The sequence below is a fragment of the Anguilla anguilla genome, chromosome 3, assembly GCF_013347855.1.
Source record: "Anguilla anguilla isolate fAngAng1 chromosome 3, fAngAng1.pri, whole genome shotgun sequence".
NCBI lineage: Eukaryota > Metazoa > Chordata > Actinopteri > Anguilliformes > Anguillidae > Anguilla > Anguilla anguilla.
In genome coordinates this window covers 58,614,247-58,635,974 of record NC_049203.1, presented here as the reverse complement: position 1 = coordinate 58,635,974, position 21,728 = coordinate 58,614,247, and the positions used below count along the sequence as shown (strand labels likewise).

General features: G+C 50.8%; 1 protein-coding gene across 5 annotated transcripts in view; it reads right to left on the bottom strand.

The window, feature by feature from the left end:
- Positions 1 to 1,624: 1,624 nt before the first annotated feature.
- The window catches only part of camta2 (calmodulin binding transcription activator 2), a 40,305-nt gene continuing 20,201 nt past the window's right edge, over positions 1,625 to 21,728 (bottom strand). For 2 of the 5 annotated variants that reach the window (XM_035409143.1, XM_035409147.1), the window contains exons 12-23: positions 14,324 to 14,505; positions 12,699 to 12,877; positions 12,201 to 12,279; positions 11,783 to 12,074; positions 11,065 to 11,492; positions 10,501 to 10,691; positions 9,795 to 10,077; positions 9,098 to 9,169; positions 8,102 to 8,122; positions 7,250 to 7,443; positions 5,953 to 6,027; positions 1,625 to 1,817 (exon numbers count right to left, since the gene is read on the bottom strand). In XM_035409143.1, the coding sequence (XP_035265034.1) occupies positions 1,754 to 1,817; positions 5,953 to 6,027; positions 7,250 to 7,443; positions 8,102 to 8,122; positions 9,098 to 9,169; positions 9,795 to 10,077; positions 10,501 to 10,691; positions 11,065 to 11,492; positions 11,783 to 12,074; positions 12,201 to 12,279; positions 12,699 to 12,877; positions 14,324 to 14,505 (2,060 nt within the window). In that variant the 3' untranslated portion in view covers positions 1,625 to 1,753. Of the gene's footprint in view, positions 1,818 to 5,946; positions 6,028 to 7,249; positions 7,444 to 8,101; positions 8,123 to 9,097; positions 9,170 to 9,794; positions 10,078 to 10,500; positions 10,692 to 11,064; positions 11,493 to 11,782; positions 12,075 to 12,200; positions 12,280 to 12,698; positions 12,878 to 14,323; positions 14,506 to 21,728 lie in introns of all 5 variants that reach the window. The other 3 variants (XM_035409145.1, XM_035409146.1, XM_035409144.1) reach the window with 3 other exon arrangements.

The following is a 21,728-nucleotide window of genomic DNA, read 5'->3' as shown; positions in this document are numbered from 1 at the left end:
GGTAGCACTGATCTCCAGTCCCCCAACACAAGGCTACGGAAGATTCAAAAATAAAAACCAAACAAAAAAAAAAAAAGGCAGTTCTGGTAGACCTGCCGCTGACCTACAGCCGAATTCTCGGCTGCCCGCGAATGGTACGCCCCTGTGAGCCCCAGAGTCCTCCCCAGGGCAGAGCAGTTTGCCGCATGTCCGGCCGTCCCCAGGCTGACAGCGGTGGGCTCTAAGGGCTGCCACGCCCACCTAAGCGAAGAAGACAACAGCCATCACTGGAAAGCATCTCCCATGCATTTCGAGCAGGAGCCACACAGGAAGCGGCTAACAGGAAGCAGCATAAAGAAACAGCAAGGGACTTTCTGTAAGCAGTCAAACTGCTCTGCGGCTGAGATGTTCCTCATGCTTCAAAATCTATACATCATAAAATGCGTACTGCAATCGAGAGGACTGACAGTTACTCCCCGGACCCTCCCAAACAGAAAGCCCGTCTTGGAAGTGCTGAATATTTGTGCGGAAAACAGCTACTGTCCCGTTTCGCGATTACGCAGAAATCCCCAAACAGCAACAGCAAAGTGCTTGCTAACTACTGCTATCCGTTTCCGGGAAAAAAATAATCTTAAACAACGTGGAAACGAGTACCTCCACACCAAGACACCAGAGCGATGGACACGTTCGCCAGAGGAACGGATTCAAGGTCGTTTTTCAGATTTGGGTAGATGATGTGCATCTTACTAGCGCTCATCGTATAAAATGCCCGTAGAAAAAGGCTAAACGGGAAGCCTTAAAACTTTTCTCTTTTATGATAATTAAGACTGTATTTCAGTAAATTTAAGTTACTGCGTCAAACTTTTAGTTAGTGTGTCATTCACCAAAAGGGAGTATTTTCCTTGTTAGAGTAGAGTAGTATTAGAAAACATGCCTCAAAAATCAATTCAATAAATATATAATGACATCAATAATTCATATTTATAGAATATATGGATATATATGTTTGTATATGTATACCTCAAAAGTACAATACATTCTGAAAAAGCTGCAGTCTGATCTTGTATTGCGAAGGAAAAGACAAATAAAAAACAATTGTTAGAAATCCCAGAAATGAACAAAATGTAACGCAACTTGCAAGGAGGTCAGCCTTTTTTCCCCCCGCTCTTGCGCTCCATTCTAGTTCCAAAGACGAAAAACAAGGCTGGGAGTCTCTTCCCTCCGTTCTTTTCTCTCCCTCCTCAGGAAAGGACGCGGACATGAAGGCAACGGTGATGGAGGAGGAGAGAGAGAGAGGGAGAGAGCGAGGGCGCGGGCGCGAGGCCCTCCCTCCAGGCGTGCGGGAGTGAGGCGGACGACGGCGGCGGGTGAGGGAGTGTCCACTGGAAGGAGGGGCGGGGCTGACGTGTCGTCCCGCCCTCTCGGGAGTGAGGGACGGAGAGCAGAGGCGGAAAGACAAGTGCAGAGGCAGAGAGGGCCGTGTCGGTGTGACTTTCAGTGCAGACGCATGTGGGCAGTTCTTTTGTGTGTGTACGTGTTTGTGTGTGTACGTGAGCATGTCTGTGCACGTGTGTGTGTTTATGTGCGTGTGTGTACGTGTCTGTTTGTGTGAACGTGTGTGTGCGTGTGTGTGTGCGCGTGTGCGTGTGCGTGTGTGTGTGTATTGTCTCAGCCCTCACCATCCCTCTCTCCTCTGTCTCCCTTGGTGAGGATGGAGGGATGCAGGAAGAGGAGGAGGAGGAGCAGGAGGAGCATGAGGAGGAGGAGGAGGGCTCTAGGTGGTTAGGCCTCTCTTCTGCATTCTCTCCAGCTCTTTGCTCTGTTTGAGCTCCTTGATCCTGCAGGGAAGACAGAGGGAGGAGATCATCAGCTGGCTGTCAGAGGTCCTGCACAGAGAAACAACCTGTGTACTTATTCACACAAACACACCAACCAGCTTCCCTGCAGAAACAACCTGCTTATTATTCACACAAACACACCAACCAGCTTCCCCACAGAAACAACCTGCTTACTATTCACACAAACACCAACCAGCTTCCCCGCAGAAACAACCTGCTTACTATTCACACAAACACACCAACCAGCTTCCCTGCAGAAACAACCTGCTTACTATTCACACAAACACACCAACCAGCTTCCTCACAGAAACAACCTGCTTACTATTCACATAAACACACCAACCAGCTTCCCCACAGAAACAACCTGCTTACTATTCACACAAACACACCAACCAGCTTCCCCACAGAAACAACCTGCTTACTATTCACACAAACACACCAACCAGCTTCCCCACAGAAACAACCTGCTTACTATTCACACAAACACACCAACCAGCTTCCCTGCAGAAACAACCTGCTTACTATTCACACAAACACACCAACCAGCTTCCCTGCAGAAACAACCTGCTTACTATTCACACAAACACCAACCAGCTTCCCCACAGAAACAACCTGTTTACTATTCACACAAACACACCAACCAGCTTCCCCACAGAAACAACCTGTTTACTATTCACATAAACACACCAACCAGCTTCCTCACAGAAACAACCTGCTTACTATTCACACAAACACACCAACCAGCTTCCTCACAGAAACAACCTGCTTACTATTCACACAAACACCAACCAGCTTCCTCACAGAAACAACCTGCTTACTATTCACACAAACACCAACCAGCTTCCCCGCAGAAACAACCTGCTTACTATTCACACAAACACACCAACCAGCTTCCTCACAGAAACAACCTGCTTACTATTCACACAAACACCAACCAGCTTCCTCACAGAAACAACCTGCTTACTATTCACATACACACCAACCAGCTTCCTCATAGAAACAACCTGCTTACTATTCACACAAACACCAACCAGCTTCCCCACAGAAACAACCTGCTTACTATTCACACAAACACACCAACCAGCTTCCTCACAGAAACAACCTGCTTACTATTCACATAAACACACCAACCAGCTTCCTCACAGAAACAACCTGCTTACTATTCACACATACACACCAACCAGCTTCCTCACAGAAACAACCTGCTTACTATTCACACAAACACACCAACCAGCTTCCCCACAGAAACAACCTGCTTACTATTCACATAAACACACCAACCAGCTTCCCCACAGAAACAACCTGCTTACTATTCACACAAACACCAACCAGCTTCCCCACAGAAACAACCTGCTTACTATTCACACAAACACCAACCAGCTTCCTCACAGAAACAACCTGCTTACTATTCACACAAACACCAACCAGCTTCCCCACAGAAACAACCTGCTTACTATTCACACAAACACCAACCAGCTTCCCCACAGAAACAACCTGCTTACTATTCACACAAACACACCAACCAGCTTCCTCACAGAAACAACCTGCTTACTATTCACATAAACACACCAACCAGCTTCCCCACAGAAACAATCTGCTTACTATTCACACAAACACACCAACCAGCTTCCTCATAGAAACAACCTGCTTACTATTCACATAAACACACCAACCAGCTTCCCCACAGAAACAATCTGCTTACTATTCACATACACACCAACCAGCTTCCCCACAGAAACAACCTGCTTACTATTCACACAAACACACCAACTGGCTTTCACAGAAACAACCTGCTTACTATTCACACAAACACACCAACCAGCTTCCCCACAGAAACAACCTGCTTACTATTCACACAAACACCAACCAGCTTCCCCACAGAAACAACCTGCTTACTATTCACACAAACACCAACCAGCTTCCTCACAGAAACAACCTGCTTACTATTCACACAAACACCAACCAGCTTCCTCACAGAAACAACCTGCTTACTATTCACACAAACACACCAACCAGCTTCCCCACAGAAACAACCTGCTTACTATTCACATAAACACACCAACCAGCTTCCTCATAGAAACAACCTGCTTACTATTCACACAAACACACCAACCAGCTTCCTCACAGAAACAACCTGCTTACTATTCACACAAACACCAACCAGCTTCCCTGCAGAAACAACCTGCTTACTATTCACACAAACACACCAACCAGCTTCCCCACAGAAACAACCTGCTTACTATTCACACAAACACACCAACCAGCTTCCTCACAGAAACAACCTGCTTACTATTCACACAAACACACCAACCAGCTTCCTCACAGAAACAACCTGCTTACTATTCACACAAACACACCAACCAGCTTCCTCACAGAAACAACCTGCTTACTATTCACACAAACACACCAACCAGCTTCCCCACAGAAACAACCTGCTTACTATTCACATAAACACACCAACCAGCTTCCCCACAGAAACAACCTGCTTACTATTCACACAAACACACCAACCAGCTTCCCTGCAGAAACAACCTGCTTACTATTCACACAAACACCAACCAGCTTCCCCACAGAAACAACCTGCTTACTATTCACATAAACACACCAACCAGCTTCCTCACAGAAACAACCTGCTTACTATTCACATAAACACACCAACCAGCTTCCCCACAGAAACAACCTGCTTACTATTCACACAAACACACCAACCAGCTTCCTCATAGAAACAACCTGTTTACTATTCACACAAACACACCAACCAGCTTCCCCACAGAAACAACCTGCTTACTATTCACACAAACACACTAACTGGCTTTCACAGAAACAACCTGCTTACTATTCACACAAACACCAACCAGCTTCCCCACAGAAACAACCTGCTTACTATTCACACAAACACACCAACCAGCTTCCCCACAGAAACAACCTGCTTACTATTCACACAAACACACCAACCAGCTTCCCCACAGAAACAACCTGCTTACTATTCACACAAACACCAACCAGCTTCCCCACAGAAACAACCTGCTTACTATTCACACAAACACACCAACCAGCTTCCTCACAGAAACAACCTGCTTACTATTCACATACACACCAACCAGCTTCCTCATAGAAACAACCTGCTTACTATTCACACAAACACCAACCAGCTTCCCCACAGAAACAACCTGCTTACTATTCACACAAACACACCAACCAGCTTCCCCACAGAAACAACCTGCTTACTATTCACACAAACACACCAACCAGCTTCCCCACAGAAACAACCTGCTTACTATTCACACAAACACACCAACTGGCTTTCACAGAAACAACCTGCTTACTATTCACACAAACACCAACCAGCTTCCTCACAGAAACAACCTGCTTACTATTCACACAAACACACCAACCAGCTTCCCCACAGAAACAACCTGCTTACTATTCACACAAACACACCAACCAGCTTCCCCGCAGAAACAACCTGCTTACTATTCACACAAACACACCAACCAGCTTCCTCATAGAAACAACCTGCTTACTATTCACACAAACACACCAACCAGCTTCCCCACAGAAACAACCTGCTTACTATTCACACAAACACACCAACCAGCTTCCTCACAGAAACAACCTGCTTACTATTCACACAAACACACCAACCAGCTTCCTCATAGAAACAACCTGCTTACTATTCACACAAACACACCAACCAGCTTCCCCGCAGAAACAACCTGCTTACTATTCACACAAACACACCAACCAGCTTCCTCACAGAAACAACCTGCTTACTATTCACATAAACACACCAACCAGCTTCCTCACAGAAACAACCTGCTTACTATTCACACAAACACACCAACCAGCTTCCCCACAGAAACAACCTGCTTACTATTCACACAAACACACCAACCAGCTTCCTCACAGAAACAACCTGCTTACTATTCACACAAACACACTAACTGGCTTTCACAGAAACAACCTGCTTACTATTCACACAAACACCAACCAGCTTCCTCACAGAAACAACCTGCTTACTATTCACATACACACCAACCAGCTTCCTCACAGAAACAACCTGCTTACAAATACTAGTCCCACACAAGCACAGCCATTTGAATGTGCGTGTCCTCAGAAGTACACTAACCGTTACCTGTGCCGACAGCGCCGGAGGAACCTCATAATCTTGCGAGCCGCCTGGTCCTGCTTTTTCGTCAGAAACGATCCCCTGAGGAGGGGGGAGAGGCAGAGAGACAGAGAGAGAGAGAGAGAGAGAGAACAATTGCATTGTTGTCGTTACCACAATGTTGTTTGTATTTCATGTTGTTTGTATTCCTATTCCTGTTTCTGTGTGTACGCTTTGGCAATAAGTACAAATGTATTTCATGCCAATAAAGCATTTTGAATTTGAATTTGAATTTGAGAGAGAGAGAGAGAGACACAAAGAGATTATTTCAGCTGTCTGGGTACCCTCTGACCAGTGCAGGGGGAGCATCACTGGCCTGGTTTTAACGACCCGTGCGTTAATCGCGCCTGTGAAATCTCTGGACTGAGATGAAACGCCAGAGGATTTATGTGCGGGATTTATGGACAGACTCTGAAGTGCACACCGAAAGATCTGCTTAACACAGCTGCGGCCTAAACCTGGCCGGCTTTCATTCTCAGCCTCCTCCCCCTCCACTCCCACCTGCCCTCTGCTGTCCCTTTCCCACAATCCCTTCTTCCTTCTCAAGGGTTTTTACTGCACAGGGAAAATCTTTGGCGCGCACCAAAAACGGAATTTACGAGAACCAAAGAGGAAAAATGAAAAAAAAAAAGGGAAAATGGGAAATGGTTCAGGGTGAACACTGTGGGATGACCTACAGGTGACCGCAAGCTAGCCCAATGATTGGGAGCACCACAGACCCTTTTCATGCCAGGAAAAACCCCTGTTCTCTCTGTTCACTGGGTGTGCTCACTGTGTGACTTCCCTTCCTGCTCTCATTGTGTTTGACTCCTCTCAGTACATTTGTTCTGATTCGTCCCTCTCCCTCTCCCATTTTGCTGTGACTCCCCTCCCTCCCCCCGCTTTGCAGGCCCATTCGTTTGCTGTGTGACTCCACCCCTTGCTGTGTGACGCCGCCCCTTTGCTGTGTGACTCCACCCCTCGCTGTGTGACTCCACCCCTTGCTGTGTGACGCCGCCCCTTTGCTGTGTGACTCCACCCCTCGCTGTGTGACTCCACCCCTTGCTGTGTGACTCCACCCCTTGCTATGTGACTCTGCCCCTCGCTGTGTGATTCCACCCCTTTCAGTGTGACTCCACCCCTTGCTGTGTGACTCCGCCCCTTTGCTGTGTGACTCCACCCCTCGCTGTGTGACTCCACCCCTCGCTGTGTGACTCCGCCCCTCGCAGCCCCATTCGTTGTGACGCCCTGCCGGTGCTGAGCGCGCTCTGTGGCTCTCCCTCACTTGATCTTGGTGTTGAGGGCGCTGGTCCCGCGGTGGCCCTGCTTCAGGCGCTCGTACTCCTTGTAGCTGCGGTAGTACTGCTGGATCAGCACCGCCGCCCGCCGGGACTGCTGGAACTTCTTCTGCTCATAGTAGCTGCGGAACTTGCTCTGGATCAAGATGGCCGCCTGAGTCATCTTCTTATACAGGGCGTACTGCGGCCAGGGAGGTAGGTGGGGGGGGGAGGCAGGAATTTCAGAGGGAAATCATTATTTAGCACACCATGCGATGCCTACACAACACTAGGACCTCACACGCATGCACACAAAACACACTCAGCCATTCTTTCTCTTGTCCTCTCGTTCTCTTGCTCCAACACACACACACACCCACACACACACACAAAACAACACCTATACTCATGCGAAGGCAGACGCACAGCTCACTGAAAAAGGCCACACGGGCATCAAGACAATAAACAACACAGGTGCACGTAGGTGACTAGCGTTAAGAGCATACTGAACTAAAAAGAGTTCTTATACATAGAACTGTATGTATAAGAGCCAGTGGAAACCACTGCAAAAGATGCTAAAGAAGGCAGCGTAGCCTCCTACAGGCCCTACATTGTAAGAGACCAGAGCAGTGACTCTTTCACACTGTGAGCTTGCTATGGGGCGCAGCAGGGACACTGTGAGCAGTCCACTGTGATGAGCAGTCCACTGCTGTGAGCAGTCCACTGCTGTGAGCAGTGTGCGGCTCCCTGCACCACTTTGTGTGACTAAGTGCTGTTCCTTCAGCCAAGCGCCCCCCTAACCCTGCAGTCCACAGACAGCTGAGAAGGCAGTAAAAGCAGCTACAGAGGTTAGACATTACCTTCAGTGCTATCCATGTTAGCTAGCGAGAGGAATGAAAGAGGTGGAGGGGAGAGAGAGAGAGAGAGAGAGAGAGACAGGGAGTATTAGTCTGGGTTAGTCGCGCGCAGAGCAACAAGGCGTCGGCAAGCGAAGACACACAGCACAGGCAAACCCGCAGCATGCAGCCAGAGGACGACCTTAACGCCACCTGAACGCCCGACCGAAGAAACACAAGCCCAAGAGGTTAATGTCCGTCAAACATAAAAGGCACAGTGCACTGGGCCGTACAAACATGGCTGCTTTCACAGCTAATGCATCTCCAACTGCAACTCCCCACTGTCTAAACACATTAACGCTATGAGATGCGTCTTCTGAGCCAAGCGCAGCTGGAAACCCTCAAACAGCCACGTGAGTAACTGTCTGCCACAGATTAGGACTGCATCACATTTCAGTACTGAGTCACGCTATCAAGAGAACGAGAAACCTGCAAAGTTCTGCTTGTGTCTTGAGGGTTTCATTAGATAAGGCGATGGTCATTAACTAGCAATATCAGTGGATTGGGGGTGGTTATCTAATGTTTAGCAAGTCTGTGATAAACAGGGAAGAAGTGTTATTCTTTATGTTGGACAAGCAGTGGCCAGTGTCCTGATTTTCCTTCATTCCCACACCACTGCACAAAAGAAACATTCAAATTTTCTATGTCCTGACAGATTTTATGCCAAAACTAAGCCTCTTATAAACACTCATACCCTAAGCCTGCCTGTTACCTAAACAACTAAGCAATGCTAACTAGTACAAAGCCCTGCTAACAGCACCAGAAGAGAATTCAAAGAAAACGTCAAAATACAAAGGACTGCAGGAAAAGTAATCCTTCGACAGACACCTTGCGGAATCATTAGTGGCTGAAAGTGGTCCGGGGGAAAGGACGGGCGCAGTGCTGCGTTGTGGCCAGCAGGGGGACAGGGAACACTCAGAGCTCCTGAGCGTGAGTGGAAGAGCTTTAATCTCACTGCACCTGTTTGTACTTCCTGTAGCATCTCTGAATGACCGCAGCGGCCATGTCCTGCTGCTCCTTCAACCTGCGGCCCTGGAACAGGGGGAAGGGAGCGGAGGGAGGGGCGAAAGAAAGAGAGAGAGGGATGAGGGATGAAACAGTGCATTAATACTTTCACTGTAATAATTAACCATTTGAAGAGGTTTTTTCAAATGTTTTTTCAAAATTTTAAGTCAGAGTTCTAGAACTTTTCTTCCAATTACCGGTAGTGATTATTACATCAGCATTAGAATGTTAAGAACCTTGTAATCCCATGTCTGCGATCTCACACCTTAAAGGGTTAAGCAAGACTTTTATCTTGCATTGTTACTAGACTGAAACCAAGCTTAAGTTGTGCGAATACTAAAAATACACATATAACATTGATACAGCATACACAATATTCCCTATTGAAATAAGATATATTTTTGGGGTAACACGAGTATCAAGGTGTGGTTGAGATTATGTGTTGCTCACATGGCTGTGCAGGGTATTAGATGACAGCCTTGCTAAATCAAATAACATAGGGTGCCTGTGTGATTTCAGCACTTTATCAGGTCTGTGGCAAACGGACTGGGCAGCAGCCCTGCGGCCTGTGCTTCGTGGGAACCATGCGACTGGATGATTATGACATCACCCCGCCAGCAGGCCTGCTGAAAGCGGAGCGCGCCGCCCGTACCTTGTATCTGCGGAAGGCGTTCTGGATGATGCGCGCGGCCTCGTAGAGCTCCCGCTGCTCGCTGTCGGTCAGCGTGAGCAGGGCGAAGTCGCGCTCCATGCGCCCGTTGGCCGAGGCGTTGAGGAACTCCGCCCAGGCCGCGCTGCTGGGGGGGCGGAGCCGCTGCAGGGCCAGGGCGCTGAGGGGCGAGGGGGGCTGGGGGGAGCGGGAGGACGGGGGCGGCGTCGGGCACACGCACCTGCCCCGCCCGGGGAGAGGGAGAGAGGCCAGCTTGGTTACGTGCCTAGTGTCACACAAATGCACGCACGCACACGCAAACACACATACCCACACACACACATATACATACACATACACACACATATGCAGACACAAAAACGTGGAAAAATATGCACAAGGGAGCAACAGAAAAAGGAAAGAGGAAATAATCAGAGGGCCCAAAGTAGGCCCCTGTGGAACCAATGCTGCAGAGAAAACAAATGAAAATGGCTATGTCCACTACCCCAAACCCCACATTAAAAACCTCATACTTTTTGGCAACAAGCTTATCAGAGGACATAACATAATATTTCAGGACAAAATACAAAGATAAAGGGATTGATGCATTCACAGAGAAAAACACAGGAGGAGACAGAAGTCACACAAGGACGGAGAAATAGGGAGAAGCACATGAACACCTGGAGATACAGCAACAGATGGGCAGTACCTGGGCGGGGACAGGGCAGGCAGGGTGTCCACTGTGTCCAGGTATGTGGCCAGCCAGGGCATGGTGTCATGTATGGCAGTGTTGTCCCTCCTCTCCCTCAGTGGAGACTCCGCCCCTCTGGGGAACTCCTCCTGCTTGATGCGCTCAGGTGTGGCCTCAATTATCTGCTCCGCAAGGGTTGCCATGTCAACCTGGGATGGACGCAGAGAGCACTGCTTCATGCAGCTGCAGCATACAGGTACCAAAAATTTGTGTTTATGTGTCAGTATTATGGCAATTTGGGATAGGAGTGTATGAGTTTGTACAGAAGTGTGTAAGTTTGTACAGGAGTGTATGAGTTTGTACGGGTCTTTATGAGCTTGTACAGGAGCGTGTGAGTTTGTACGGGTCTGTATGAGTTTGTACAGGAGCGTATGATTTTGTACAGGAGTGTATGAGTTTGTACGGGCCTGTATGAGTTTGTACAGGAGCGTGTGAGTTTGTACAGGTCTGTATGAGTTTGTACAGGAGCGTGTGAGTTTGTACAGGTGTGCATTAGTTTGTACAGGAGCGCGTGCACCTCACCTGCAGGTCTTCCACAGCAGGCAGGTAGTCCTCGTTCTCAGCGTTCTCGCTGTAGCTCAGCAGCTCCGCCTCGAAGGTGGAGTGTCGGGACAGCGGGGGCCCGGGCGGGGGGGACGGGGAGCAGGTGGGCTCGTACTCCATCAGGAAGGTGGGCTCGTGGGGGCTGGCCGACAGGCTGGGGTCGCCCCCCTCGCACGCCTCGCCCCAGGAGGGCAGGGAGAGGGGGAGCTGGAGGGATGGGGACGGAGAGGAGAGGGGGAGGGAGGAGGGGGACGAGGAGGCCGACAGGGAGGGGTCGGAGGTGTCCATGGGGTCTGGGGGGCTGTACAGGGGGGAGCCCAGGGGAACGGAGCCGCTGGAGTAGGCGGAGCTTGGAGACGGCGATGGGGGGTCGCTGGGGGAGGGGATACTGCTGGAGGAGCTCAGGCCTGAAATATAGTGAGGAGGATAAAGGGATGGAGCAAAGGAAGAGAGGGAGGTGTGAAGTAGTGATATTAAAAACAGAGGGAGGGATATATGGCAAGAAAGGGGATGAGGAAAATTATCGCACTGTCCATAATTCATTTTAAAACATCCCAAAAGTGTACTGGGTCACTATATTCCAGACACATAGCATGTGAATACTGAATGAACCCACTTCATTAATAGCCCTTAAATAAACCCCCAAACAGCTCATATAGTACCCATGTTTGCCTGTGTCAGCTCTACAGCCCCTTACCAGTGTCAGGACTGGTGGAGAGAGGGGAGGGGGGGAGGTGCGGCAGCGGAGGCCGCTCCTGGGTGTTGGTGTGGCCCCAGTCGGTCCCCTCCGCCTCGGCTCGGCCCGGCCCCTCAGGGGCCACGCCCTGGGTGTGCAGCTCCTCCAGGCAGCGGGCCAGGCGGGTGTGGCCCCGGGATCGAGCCACGGCCAGCGGCAGCCGCCCCAGAGAGTCTGGGATCCCCAGGGCAAGGCTGTTCCACCGGTACAGCAGCACCGCTGCCCCCTGGTGGCCAAGAGCGCACGCCCACATCTACCACAGACAGGACAGGGAGAAATGAGGGGAAAAGGGAGAAAAGAGAGAATGCCTTTTAGCACTGCACGCTTCCTGATGTTGAGTAAAGCATGGATATAACTGGAGTGAAGCCAGTGAACTCACCAAAGGAGTGCAGGAGAAGTGATCCACATTCAGAGGGTCCACCTCCTGTTCCAGATCCAAACTGTCTGCGTTCACACTTCTGACAGGGAGAAAAACATCCTTTACACGTACTGTTTGAGTTCACAGCTTCCTCCGTCGTGACAAAAGCTGAGTTCGCCGGTTTGACATAAGCGTATACGTAAGAATTAATGTGTTTGTGCCGGTGACTGTGTACATGTCTATGTACGCGTATGTATGTCTGTGTATGTCTGTGTGTGTGGTGTGTATATGAATGTATGTGTGTGTGTGTGTGTGTGTGTGTGTGTGAGAGAGCGTGTGTGTGTGTGTGTGTGTGTGTGTAGTGTGTACGTACCTCCAGTGTATGAGGGTGTGTATGAGCTGGGTGTATCCCTGCGCTGCTGCCAGGTGCAGCAGGGTCATCCCTCTGTGTGTGTGTGTGAGTGTGTGCGTGTGTGTGAGCGTGTGCGTGTGTGTGTGTGTGTGTGAGAGCGTACGTACCTCCAGTGTATGAGGGTGTGTATGAGCTGGGTGTATCCCTGCGCTGCTGCCAGGTGCAGCAGGGTCATCCCTCTGTGGCGGACGGAATGGAGCAGTCGCTCCCCTCCTCCGCCCCAGCGGCCTCCCGCCATCATGCGCTCACACAGCCCCACGATGCGCCGCTCGAACCAGGGGCCGGACTGAGAGAGGAGAGAGCAGTGAAGCGCGCGCCACACAGGCAGGCAAACGAGCACATCTAACACATCTAACACATCAAACGAGCACATCTAACACATCTAACACACAAAATGGAGGACAGTATCAAAACTACAGGTATAGTGGGGACTGTTACAGATCATTTCAATCAAACCAGTTCACACATCAACACCAAGTCTTAAGTGTGCTAAACAGTTTTGCAAGTTTTATACATAATTGTTTCGTAACGTGTGATGTGTCATGCAATCTTGTACATACGAAGCTGAAACTCAGAACAGCAAACTTGAGGTGAAAATGTGAACACGAGGGTGAAAACGTGTGATGGAATTCACACATAGTGTAGGACAACCTGCAAAGTCTACTGAGTAGAAGGCAAGCAGATCGCTCACACACAGCACGGCTCACAGATCGGGATGGAGCCCGTAATGTGATCGTACGCCAGAACCACCGCCGCACCGGTGCCGCCATTCAGAGATCTCCCTCTAAGGCAAACGCCTCGGCGTCCGGCTGCGTGAAACTCATCCCCGTTTACTCAGTCTTTCCATTCGCCCTCGTATCATTTCATTTCTCGTCCTCCCCTCCCCTATTTCCAGCCCCCACGCGTTCTCGCCGCTGTCTTTTTTTCTCACTTGCTCCTCTTTCACACCCGCAGTTGGAGGAGCGGAGGAAGTTTTCCACTGCAGACAACCTGATAGGAAATATCACATCTGCCCCCCCCCTGCCCCCGCCTCCCGCTCTGGCCCCTCCCTCTCATCCCCCCCCCCCCGGCTCTGGCACACGCACACGGCTCTTCCGTGTTCTCAGTCCTGCCGTCCTCACCTCTGACGCAGGAGGAGGCGGCTATAAATGTTCAACCAGCGGAGGGGTGGCACGGGGGGGGGGGGCAAATACGCAGACAGAGGGAGGGCAGGGAATGCCAGGAGGGGAGGGGGAAAGGACGGAAAATATAATGGGGACTGAAACGGGGGGGTGGGTGGTTATTAAGGGATTTGAAAGGGTTTAAATTAGCCCTGTTCTGGAGTCAGTGACGCTTGGGCACTGACCTCTCTCAGCCTCCCTCTCTCTCTCTCTCAAGCTCTATTTTAACACTTCCACTTGAGGTCCAGTAGCGCTCGCTTGCAGTGACATTAGGTGGAAAAACACGGGGACGGAGAGGGAAACGCTATCTCGGACAGGAAGATAAAGCGCAGATGAACCGGTGCGGTGTTATCTCTATGGAAAAAGCATCTCAGTGCTCTCTATAGCCAGGGCATAACCCTTCTGCACCTCTGTTCTGTCCATATGGAGTTTCCTATACCAGTCCTGTACCTGAAATGGTCTCCGCTCGTCAACTCTCCCCTTCCATCTCCACAAGCGCCTGGACTCCCCAATATCACCTGACCCCTCCAAACCCGTCCCACGCGCACCCCGCGCTCTGTTCGTTTGAGTACCTGAGTCTGAGGCCGGTCCTCTACCCGAGCTGCTGGGTGCTGGGCTGTGTTTTGGGAGCTCTGCTGTTGCTGCTGCTGCTGCTGTTGCTGTTGTTGCTGCTGAATGTTGGCCGCCGTCATTTCCGCCATCCTCTTCTCCATCTGCTCCAGTCGCTCCAGGATGGACATGCGGAACTGGTTATCTGAAATGGAGTCGGGTCACAGTCAGAGAGCGCAGAGTTGAGCACCACTGAGAGCACTGACACTTGAAGGGCACAGTCGCTGACACAGAGCTAATGGGCACAGAGTGCAGAGTTAAGCACTATGAGAACTCAGTCACTGGAAAGGCACAGTCACTGGCACAGAGCTAATGGGCACAGAGTGCAGAGTTAAGCACTATGAGAGCTCAGTCACTGGAAAGGAAGTCACAGTCACAGAGCTAATGGGCACAGAGTGTGGAGTTAAGCACTATGAGAACTCAGTCACTTGAAGGGCACAGTCACAGTCACAGAGCTAATGGGCACAGAGTGCAGAGTTAAGCACTATGAGAGCTCTGTCATTGGAAGGGCACAGTCACTGACACAGAGCTAATGGGCACAGAGTGTGGAGTTAAGCACTATGAGAGCTCTGTCACTGGAAGGGCACAGTCACTGGCACAGAGCTAATGGGCACAGAGTGTGGAGTTAAGCACTATGAGAGCTCTGTCATTGGAAGGGCACAGTCATTGGCACAGAGCTAATGGGCACAGAGTGTGGAGTTAAGCACTATGAGAGCTCTGTCATTGGAAGGGCACAGTCACTGGCACAGAGAGCGCAGAGACACAGTAAGAGACGGACTCAGTCGCTCAGTTTCAGTCGCACGGTGAAGCGAGCGCGCGACAGCCGCAGCACGCAGGGCTCACGGCCGTAGCTACGCCCCAGAGTTACAGACAGACGGCGCACTGTCAGAGTGCACTGTCACGGTGTGTTTAGTCACAGTCGCACTAGTACATGGTCACAGTCACTGTACATGCTTTGGGGCATATTAAGAGTTTCCTTTCATTACAACTATTATATGTTACTTTGTTTGGTATTACTGCCTTCACACTGCCTACTGCCATATTTTAAGCAGGTAAATCACAAAGAAGAATTCACAGAATTTGTCGTCCACATTTTTGTTTGGGCATTTTGACACGATACGAGGGAAGCGCACAGTCCCAGTCAGAAAGCACAGAGCTAACAGCAGAGCCGCACTCAGTCAGGGACGCCAGCCGAGAGCTCCAGTCAGGGACCGCACGGTCCCAGTCAGAAAGCACAGAGCTAACAGCAGAGCTGCACTCAGTCAGGGACGCCAGCCAAGAGCTCCAGTCAGGGACCGCACGGTCACAGACCGAGGGAAGCTAAAGCAGGGTCACGGTCAAAGGACGCTACGTCACGGTGCGGGGATGAGGGACACAAGACCGCTCTGTGACCGATGCGGTTCGGCCGCGCTCCAGAGCGCTCGATGCTACAGGCCGTACGCCGCAGCCCGTCTCCAAAATCCCCCCCATGCTTCTTATTGCACACCACCGAACCAAGAGGCTAACTCTCCTCCGTGTGTCGCTTCAGTGCCCTGTACGCATGCCAAGCGCAAGCTGGCACGCACGCCGCTGCGCCCCGCGACGCTGCCAGGGGCATCTGCGGAGGACCTCACCACAAGTGGAAAATGTAAAACAGGAACCTCCGCTCAAAGATCACAGCAAGGTAGAACATCTGATAAAATGTGACCTTCCAGGCTGCGGAAAAATAACAGGTGATGCGATCCGAGCCCTGGAGAAACATCTTGGCCTATTGGCACTGGCTGGGATTCCCCATATATACACCAGTGCGTGTGCGGTGCTGTTTCCCATTCGTGGAAACACATTTACATTCAGCAGATGCTCTTATCTAGAGAGACTTACACACAAGCTTACATTCTTTTACGTATAATCCTTTCATACAGCTGGATATTTACCGAAGCCGCTGATCTTAACTACCTCGCTGAAGGGGTACAATGGCTTTGCCGCACCTGGAAACAGTATTCTTGTCCTTCTGGGATCTGGCAGACATCCTCTAGGCTTCTCTAGGCCTGAATTTAGAGTGAAGGTCAAATCTTGAATAATGTACTAATGCTGTGTGGTGGAAATGCTGTTAGATGTGGATGCGGGGCTGAATTAAATAGCAACCGGGGAGACAGTATTTTATAGGTAACAAAACTACATCAGTAGTTTCAGTAACAAAGCCAGAGGTCATTTGAAATGACCATCGATTCATTTTTGGGTTGCCATGCACATTTGTATAACAAGGACCCACTTGATGGATGGTTTTGTCCCTTTGACAACAAGACAGGGGTGTTGTCTTTGCTTAAGCCAGAGGAAAGTGTTTGAATATATTAAACCCAAGACATGGGGATCCCCTTAAAACACTGACGGATGCATTCTGGTGTATGTTATGCACAGTGGTATAAAGCATAGAGACGCTTGCTGCTTCGAACACCTAATTAACAGAAATGGACCCAAAAGCAGCCAAACACAGCTCCTCTCTCAGATCCCTACTCAAACTCCCTCCTCCGCTCTCTAGCACGGATACGGAAAATACCCCACAACCCCCCCCCCCCCCTCCCCACCACCCGTCCCAGCTTCAATCACTCCTCATCCACTGCCACACAAGACAAGATCTGAGGGGGACTCCCAACATGAAAACCAAACCTGGAATCTTCTAGACGAACACAGAACCCCATCATCCAGTACGGCACTCAACAACATCCCACGACCAAGTGTCTCGTGATTGGACCGTCAAATCAGAATATGGAACGTATATCGAGTCCGCTTACTCTCTTCTGGGCCAAGGTTTTCTTAGGCAAAGAATGCAGAATGTGTTTGCAGACCATTGTGTTCAGAACACTTGCACTAACTTCACACAAAGACTCAGACAAAGTCTGCTTTTCTGGACAGTTTCATTGCACACACACTTGGACAAAGTCACTCAAACTGACATTTGGTCATGCCTACCTACGCCATCTTTGTCTTTCGCCTTCTCCATCTCAGCTGAATGACAATCCAGCCGCCTGACCCCCAAACTCCTCTAATCGAGTGTTTTAAGTGAAGTGGGAGGGAGGGAGTGGACGGCGGGGTGGGGTTGGGAATCCCAGAGCAGTCCCAAAAATACGCCCTTCCGTTTATCGCCACCTCATGTCTCTTCCCTCTCTGTCGTTCTCCTCAGTCTTTTTCTTGTTCTCCCTCGCGAGAGCACTTCACCGTTTCTGAAGGCTGAAACGTGTGAAGATCATCTCTATGGCGAGATGACGGGGCACAAAGCAGAGGACAGGGAAAAGGCACATGGATCTTCTGTTAACAACTAGCTAGGGGGCGAAAGCTTAAGCCCCTGTTATTGAGTCCACAACATACATGGGACTTAGTGCACATCTCAGAACCTCACAGCGCTAACTGTTCTACACGTGCGCAACTGCAAGGTGTTAGCACACGAAGGTTAGCGTGGTCTGCTTGCGCTAACACTAGCTAACGCTTCCTAGCAACGGGGGGAGGAATGGGGAAGGAAGGGTTAGCTTAAAGAGGAACAGACAGAGCGGGAGGAGGTGAAGAAAAGACGGAGCGGAGGTGAAGCGTGAGAGTGAGAGGCGGCGGGACCGGAGAGAGCGCGGACAGGAACGCCCGGGAACAAAGAACGGACCGACTTCGACCGCCTCCCCGAAAACTCGTGATATCCCCTTCAGACCTGCCCTGCCCCCTTTCCCTCAGCCCGGAAAGACGCGGAAGAGGAACATGCGCGCCGACGTCACGGCCAGCTAGCACGCGCGGGGCTAGCGCACGCGACCGGCGCGGCTCAACACAAGACCCGGCAACCCCGCCAAATCCCACGGCTTAAAGGGGGTCTGGGGCAGCAAAAAACAGCCCGGGAATCCTCACCGAGCAGAGAGAGAGAGAGAGAGAGAGAACGAGGGAAGGAGGGAGAGAGGGAGAACAAGAAACAGCTGAAGAGGAGGAGGAGGAGGGGACCCAAAAGAAGAAAAATGCTCCAGAACAAAGTAAGAAAAGCAGCAGGTCCACAAAAGCAGGTTCTAGAGGGCAGTCCTGCTAGCTGGTATCCAAAGGAAACGTTAGCTTGGATCCAGTGGCGACAGCTCTACCAATCGGAAAGTCCCGACTCCGGAGGCAACTGGAGACTCCCCTGGCCCTGAGGTCGGTGTGTCCCTGTCCCGGGGCCGGCTCAAACTTGACCCTCTAATGCATCTGACATTCCTGGCAGCTGGTGCACAGACTGAGCCGGGAGGAACAAGCCAAGGGACAGCCAGCAGGGGATGAAAGACAGAGTGAGAGAGATAGAGAGAGAGAGCGATAGGGAGATAGAGAGAGAGGGAGAGAGCACACGAGAGAAAGACAGGAAGAAAGAGAGAGAGAGAGTGAGCACGAGAAAGAGAGAGAGAGATAGAGAGAGAGGGTGCGAGAACCGGAGGGAGAGAGGGTGAGAAAGAGGAGGAGGGAAGAGGAGATCATGAAAGAAAGACGCAGTGGACGATGCCGGGGGGGGGGCGGTTCGTCCAAGTGGAGCTCGAGGAGGTGTTGGAGGAGTACAGTGATTTAAAACTGAAAGGTTGGGTAAAGACAAGAGTGTGACAAAGGGAAAAAAACTAGAGGGAGAAGTGTAAGGATATCTATGGTGCGTTCTGTGCATTCAGATAAAACTAGACACTGACGTCTTTGGCCCCCACCCACACCCCCACCCCCCTTTCTCTGGGGTTTAAATAGGTTTAGCAGTGGGTCAGGAATAGCAACAGGCTGAGCTGTACACTTCAACACTCACACACCAACATACCTGCCACACTCACTGACTTCTCCGGACACACACACACACACACACACACACACACATGCACACACACAATCCCAAATTAAACGCAAACACCCCAAGAGCTAGTGCTTATATATTCACTCCAGTCCAATCATAGTTTAGATGTAACTTAGCAACTCTGAAGCTGTGAAAAGTATATGGCTTTAAACAACGTTTAAATGCATTCATTTGCCATTGTCATAGTTACACTATTACCAAAAAAAATGAAGTTTTGCTTGCTTACCTGGAATAATGTTTCCATTAACAATTATCTTTCCTGAGGTAAAATGGCTCTTAAAACAAAAACCACCCAGATGATCAACCCATGCACACAGCAGTCCTCCTCCCCTTTCACACAAAGAAAACACAGGCAACACTCGGGCCTTTCTTTCTGAAATGGGGTTACACTTGAGCACCGAATGCCCCTGCTCAGGTTCTCCTCTCACTTCAGCCGTTTGGAAAATCAGGTAAAAGGTGCCTATTGATGTAACAGGAGCCGGAGGGAATTCCCAGTAAGGATAGCTGTATAAACCGTGAGGGCGAGCTGTGTGTGAGTGTGGCAGAGGGGGCGATGACAGCGGAAAACAGCTCTGTCCCATCAATCACGGAGGACGGGGGGGGGGGTTAAACTACGCTTTGGAAAATGTAATCCCTCCCGAACCCCCCCCCCCCCCCCCCCCTCGCTCGCTCGCTCATCAACATTCTCAGATTTTGTCAATCTCTCCCCCGCTCCGCATTCATCGGTCGACGAACCCGCTCTCAGTCCATGTTTGGAGGGGAAGTCGCGGCGCCCGTGATTCCAGGGCCCAGACGGCCATGCCACGGGCCGCTCCGACAGAGGGGCCCGGCGCGCGGAACCAAATTCGGACCAGAAAAGGAGGGTGTAAACGCGGCTGGCGTTCGGTGCTTTAGCTGAGGGGAAGCTAAATCGGTCCCGTTTGGCCATACCAAGTATTTACTAGGCAGCCACGCAGGGTCCACCGTGTACTCGGGGCGTGCCTGGTAGAACACCGTCGGGGTTCATCTATAAATCTCGTTTCCAGGAACTTCGCGCAAAAAAACTCAAAACGAAACCCGAGGCGCCTTTTTTGGCCGAACCGAGCGTCCGCACTGAAGTGCCCAACTTCAGGACAGGGTGGCAATGTCCCAGACTGGTTTTGAACTGGCAACACGCAAAGGGAGCGAGAGAAGGAAGCAGAAAGATGGAGAGAGAGAGAGAGAGAGAGAGAGAGAGGGTTAATAAAAGCTGGAGAGATGACAGGAAACAAAAGCGGGGGCCTGAAATAACTGCCCCCCTCTCCCCTGCCCTCTGCTCTCCTCCCAGGAATCCCACTTTATCCCCCAGCTTTCCACACGCTCCATACAGGGGCCTGGCACTCTAATCCCCCGCTGCACCCCAGCCCCTCTGCCAGGGGGGAGGGGGGAAGGGAGGGAGGGTCGGCGGCAGCTAAGGCTACCACCGCAGCTCTGCCGTATCTGTGTCCGCGGGGCCGCTCAGTGCAGCTCAGTGGAATTCTCCGGAAGCCTCTCGAACCCTGGTCCAAGTGTGAATGACTGAACTGGTGAGTGAGCGTGGCAGGAGAGTGAAGTTCTGCAAGAGTGCGTGCATTTAACTCCGGTCTCAAATGAAGAGTTGTCTGTAAGTGTGTGTGTGTGTGTGTGTACGTGTGTGTGTGTGTGTGTGTGTGCGCGTGAGTATGCCTTTGGGTGTGCATTCGTATGTGTGTGCACGTGTGTGCGTGTGCGTGTGTCTGTGAGTATGCATGCTGTGTATTGTCCGTGAGTGTGCATGTATGTGTGTGCATGTGTGAATGTGAATAGGGTAACTGAGGGAGTGAATGTCAGCACGCCAGTGTGAATGCGAGTGTGTGTATGTAATCCTTCCTGTGGCAGCAGCAGTCAGGTAATCTGAAGCTGATGTGATAATAAGCTCTAATTCAGCCACTTTAATCAGGGGGACAAAAGGGCAAGAACTGAGCTTAATACAACTGGGTCACTCAGGGCTGTAGTGAGCGAACACACACATAGACACAGTCACACGCACACATACACACACATAGCCACACACACACACACATACAGACAGACAAGGACAGACATGCGTAGGCATACATATGCATACAGACAGACAGGGACACACACACACACACACCCTGCCTTTCACACAGCCCAAGCTCAATGGCATATGCACGCACAGATAAGAGGCAGTGATGTTCTTCCACAGCCGCAAACTCTGACAGGCCGGGGGCGGGTGCTGAAGTGACTGACAGGCCGGGGGCGGGTGCTGAGGTGACTGACAGGCCTGTGAGAGGAGCCATCCTGCCTTCAGTCACCGCTCTCTCAGCCAATGCCCCCACCCCACACACAACTATACAACTCTATTTCCACCCCGATTCAATAGCAGTCGTAACGCACTCCATTTCCCAGCAGCCTTCAGGAGACAGGCAGCAAGGGGAGGGCACAGGGGACGGGGGACAGGGTTCTGGGAAGTGGAGTTTTTCTGGGGCAAAACCAATTCACTAAAGCAACATCCTTACTTGCTTAAAGTTACTGCATGTAAACATTTCAGCATGGAGATTTCA